Source organism: Schistosoma mansoni, chromosome W (assembly GCF_000237925.1).
Source record: "Schistosoma mansoni strain Puerto Rico chromosome W, complete genome".
Classification (NCBI taxonomy): Eukaryota; Metazoa; Platyhelminthes; class Trematoda; order Strigeidida; family Schistosomatidae; genus Schistosoma; species Schistosoma mansoni.
Window position 1 is genome coordinate 28,905,374 of NC_031502.1, and position 5,267 is coordinate 28,910,640.

At 36.9% G+C, this 5,267-nt stretch overlaps 1 protein-coding gene and 1 non-coding gene across 2 annotated transcripts in view; one reads left to right on the forward strand and one right to left on the reverse strand.

The window, feature by feature from the left end:
• Positions 1–2,290: 2,290 nt before the first annotated feature.
• Positions 2,291–5,267, reverse strand: part of Smp_192180 (putative radical sam proteins) — a gene marked incomplete at its 3' end in the record, with an annotated part of 4,848 nt that continues 1,871 nt past the window's right edge. Inside the window, exon 4 of the mRNA XM_018789261.1 lies at positions 2,291–2,742. Within this exon, the coding sequence (XP_018654722.1) occupies positions 2,291–2,742 (452 nt within the window). The remainder of the gene's footprint in view (positions 2,743–5,267) is intronic.
• On the forward strand, positions 4,431–4,856 carry Smp_tRNA_00822_Pseudo_TTG.1.1. Its single transcript has one exon. It is a non-coding gene (tRNA).

A 5,267-nucleotide genomic window follows, 5' to 3' on the forward strand; every position in this document is an offset into this window, starting at 1 on the left:
TGAACAGCTGTCTACTGTTACCTATTGATGCTGATTTTTACGTCTTCTGATTTCGCTGCCTACCACTGCTAACGATCATTATGTAGGCTTTTGATCAACCTTTTTTAAGCTGCCTTCACTCTGAACGACCGACTAGCTACCTTTCTGGTTGTTTCTGAAATATATTCTTAACGTAACGTAAATATGAAAAATTAGAAAAATAACTAACTAACCTCTTTTGGGAAATCTTTTGGATGTGGTGATGTGAATCGAATACGAAGTTCTGGACTAATCCGACTTACTTGATCTAATAAATCGAAAAATCTTAGACCACCAACTTTTGGTTTATAAACAGTTTTGAATCCAGGGACAAGTGTTGAAATCGTTTTAGACGAGTTGATTGGTAAGTCTGTATTCGAATTATCACAATAACTATTAACATTTTGTCCAAGCAACGTGATTTCTTTTACTCCCTTTTATTTGAATGAATGAAGGAAAAAGTAAAACAAAATAATTGGAAGTATCGAAGAAACCGTAGAATAATTGGGGGCAATATATTTAATATTGGTGAATTTAGAGTGACTAAAAGTTGGTGCAGTTATAAACTCATACTAGATCAACGAGAAAATTATGATTTAATATTATAAGGTAGCAAAACGAACAGGGGATCCCAAAAACGCGACCTATTTTTAAAGGTTTAGTGAGTTATAAATTTCTATTTTAAGAAGTGTATGTTATGATTTTCCTGAGAGAATTATATTTCATACTGTGATTGAATTTCAACTACTGGGAAACCGGTTTCAAACACAATGGACTAAAAATGCATTGTCCCGGTAAACAGATTTATTTGTGTAAACTGGACCCAAATTATTTAGGAAAGGTTCTGTGGGAATTGAGTAAAATGCGGGATCAGTGATTGACACCATAATGTATAAACCTTTGTACGGGTATTCAGTCACAAGGACAGATTTCAATTGATGATAAGTACGTTTAACACTAGTATTAGAAATATTGTTAATAGAAACGTGAAAGTCTGCACAAAATCACAACAGAAGCTATAAGATTCTGATTGTCTTTTCTATGAATACTACAATAAACATTTAGGTACTATCTCCATCACTCGATATACCACATAATGGTCTTTTTTCAAGTAAAGTAGTTAATCATGAAATATTTTCTTTGATTGAAGCTTATGAGTAATTGATGCCTAAAATATCCAATCCCATGGTCCTAACACGAAATACACTTTGCGAGTTCATATTGATAGTTGTATTACTTGTTACAAAATTAAGTAATTGAGACAATATATCACGCGAATCACCAACCAGTCAATTACTGACTGTATGTCCCTAGAAAAAACCTTACATCGACAAATGTTACAAGACAGGTAAAAGAAAACAAGGATTGTATAGCCGATTTGGATCTTAACATAATTAAATAAAAATACACTCATGTATATTTCTTTTGTGCGAACTGCAAATCTCCATCTTTTGGTTATGTGGTAACTAAATACGGTCTGTAAAGAGGTTATAGATTTCATACGGAACATGTTGCTAAATACTTCCGGAGCAAGATATTTGATCTAGGTGGCAAAATCGTTGTCATCCACCAATAAGGCCAGGCGATGTTGTGTGATAATACAAATCAGTTTAAGTTACAGATGTAAGCACCAGTGAATATCAACTCAATGATCTGAAGATAATATGGCCGCTGTGCAACTTGAAGGTCCCTGGACGGGTGCATATTGTTGATACGTCTTGTACTACAATGAAACAGTTTTAAAATGAGCTCTGATATTTTAAGGTATCCCATCTACTATCATTTGATGGTAAAAACTAACATTACGATGGAATAACACGGGATTCTGTACGTACAGCAACGACTGAATTGTACTTTTATCAGTGATGGAGAAATGGTAGATTATAAATTGAGAAATTTAAAAATGTTGGAAAAAGAATAATCTACCTTGCACATAGATTTAACATTTTTCAAACAAATTTCGTTTTGATTATTTGCAGACTCTAGCAGAGAGTATGAGTAAATGTTGAACTGATCTAAATATAAGTAGACCGATGTTACAGTACTTGTTCATTAGCATAACTTCGTCAAAGCTAGTTTCTACCAGTATACCAAACAATCCGACCGAAGTAAGCTAGTACATTATACCAGGAAAAAATATAAATACGATTTTGTTCACACAGATAACCCTTGATAACACTGATAAAATTTCGCTTCTAAGAAAACGAAATAATGGGATTACAATGTCTCTAAGCATGAAATCTTGCCCCTATGAATAACGGACTTCTAGTTATCAAAAAGCAAGAAACATACGTGAAAATACCTCATTAAATAAGCTTTGTGCTTCGTGAAGGATTGAATCCAATGGTCTACTGCGTTCACGTCCTCTGACAAAAGGTACAATACAATAGGTGCACATATTATCACACCCACGCATAACTGATAAGAAAGCAGTAGGAGAAAGAACCGGGTCTGAAGACTCGTCAGTTGTAAAATGACGTCGTACAGGAGTTACATCTGCATATGTCTCTTCCAGAGACAACGCGACGCTAGCACCTTTTAGTCCAGAATGAGCATCTTCAATAAGTTTCGGCAAATCACGATAAGAATCAGGGCCGCAAACAAAATCTGCGGCAACATTGAAACTATTGTGACCAAAACTAGATGACTGAAGATCACCCGCTTTTGAGGTTTTACAGCTGTTATCCATAAGGAGTTTATCCTTTAACCTTTTGGCCATACATCCTGAAATTTAATTAGGTAAACTATCATCAACATATTGTCGAACTTGACTAGTATTATTATTGTTGTGCCTAGTTCAGAAGACCACATTTTGTTAATATCATCCAACGGTCATATGGTATGCTTGGATCGACATTCGGTTGTGTTAAAGATTTTTTGGAATTGTTTACTACACTTTTGTGGTACTTTAAACGTTGTTTTCAGACGCATAGTTGTAATACTTCTAAAAAGACTATACTTCGAAATTTCCATGCAGTCACGGTTGTGCAACTCCCCTTGGTGAAACCACCTTGTCCACAAATTTTGAGCGCCGAACACTTGCTTTATGTCCTCTGACTTTTTAGAAACGCCCCCGCCACCTGAATGCAGCAAGTGAGATTTTTTTGGTATAGGCTATAAACGCGTGATAGCATCACGAAAGAGGACTCCGGACACCTAGCTTAATAGTATGGCGTTCGCCCCATCTCTATTCTGTCAAATACTTGAACACTGTCACACTTATCACAACCCAATAGTCGTTACATTTCTTGACATCTGAGACGACTTCGACGTTTTGGATATGACTGTTCATTAGGATTGTCTGTAGAAGAGTGTATCTGGGAAGCTTAACATTTTCGAGGCTCTTTACACAAACATATCAGATAAAGTGAGGGCATATAACCACCCCTCTCCAATGCAACAGTCAAACAGTGGAGATATAAAGGGTTGCCAAATATCACCATACCTCTTTAACTCTGCCACCGATAACATTCTAAGAACAGCTCTGAAAGAAATACGTGGTGATGTAGATCTGTTACATGGGGAAAGACTTCACCTTGAGTATACATATGACATTGTTGTACTGTGCAAAGATACACAGACTATTTAAGTCACACTTGAGCAGTTGGCATCTAGTATTTGTAAGTACAGAATCTACTTTCCACCTTTGAAGTGGAAAGGACTCTTACATCACGAGAGGAGATTGCTACAAACCGTTAAAAGTGGTCGAAAAATCTATATATCGGGATGATTGTGTGAGTCCAGGTGATGAGGTGACAGATGGAACCAATCTACACATACTAAAACCAGAGCAAATTATCCCAATCTGGGAAATCTCTGACGCTGAAGTGATGTTAGTCTGCCTGCCTATCTGTCTAGTTGACGAGCTGATTAGAAAAGTTCTGCTCTACGTTTTTAAAACATTACTAGTTCGAGTTAATAGCGTTTGACGACTCTCTGTGTCAAATTATCGTTGCTTCCAAACAGTTGACGGTATTTAGTGTCAACACTGTGTTAGCTAGGCTGAGGTTCAGGAATGTATGTTTGGGCACAGTGACAATAATTCAATTGGTGTTACCATGTTGAAACACAGTCCTTGGTGGCTTAAACATGTTTTACAGATGTCACTGCAGGGGCCTCTATGTCGTGCATTGTTTGCCAACACTAAAAATGGAAGCAATGTGGAGAGGTGGTCATTTCATGATATGAAGCTCTAGTTTTTATTGAACTGTATGTCTTATTAAATACTAAACTTGTTTGTAAATTGAAAACAAGTTTAGTATTTAATAAGACATACAGTTCAATAAAAACTAGAGCTTCATATCATGAAATGACCACCTCTCCACATTGCTTCCATTTTTAGTGTTGGCAAACAATGCACGACATAGAGGCCCCTGCAGTGACATCTGTAAAACATGTTTAAGCCACCAAGGACTGTGTTTCAACATGGTAACACCAATTGAATTATTGCCACTGTGCCCAAACATACATTCCTGAACCTCAGCCTAGCTAACACAGTGTTGACACTAAATACCGTCAACTGTTTGGAAGCAACGATAATTTGACACAGAGTGTCGTCAAACGCTATTAACTCGAACTAGTAATGTTTTAAAAACGTAGAGCAGAACTTTTCTAATCAGCTCGTCAACTAGACAGATAGGCAGGCAGACTAACATCACTTCAGCGTCAGAGATTTCCCAGATTGGGATAATTTGCTCTGGTTTTAGTATGTGTAGATTGGTTCCATCTGTCACCTCATCACCTGGACTCACACAATCATCCCGATATATAGATTTTTCGACCACTTTTAACGGTTTGTAGCAATCTCCTCTCGTGATGTAAGAGTCCTTTCCACTTCAAAGGTGGAAAGTAGATTCTGTACTTACAAATACTAGATGCCAACTGCTCAAGTGTGACTTAAATAGTCTGTGTATCTTTGCACAGTACAACAATGTCATATGTATACTCAAGGTGAAGTCTTTCCCCATGTAACAGATCTACATCACCACGTATTTCTTTCAGAGCTGTTCTTAGAATGTTATCGGTGGCAGAGTTAAAGAGGTATGGTGATATTTGGCAACCCTTTATATCTCCACTGTTTGACTGTTGCATTGGAGAGGGGTGGTTATATGCCCTCACTTTATCTGATATGTTTGTGTAAAGAGCCTCGAAAATGTTAAGCGTCCCAGATACACTCTTCTACAGACAATCCTAATGAACAGTCATATCCAAAACGTCGAAGTCGTCTCAGATGTCAAGAAATGTAACGA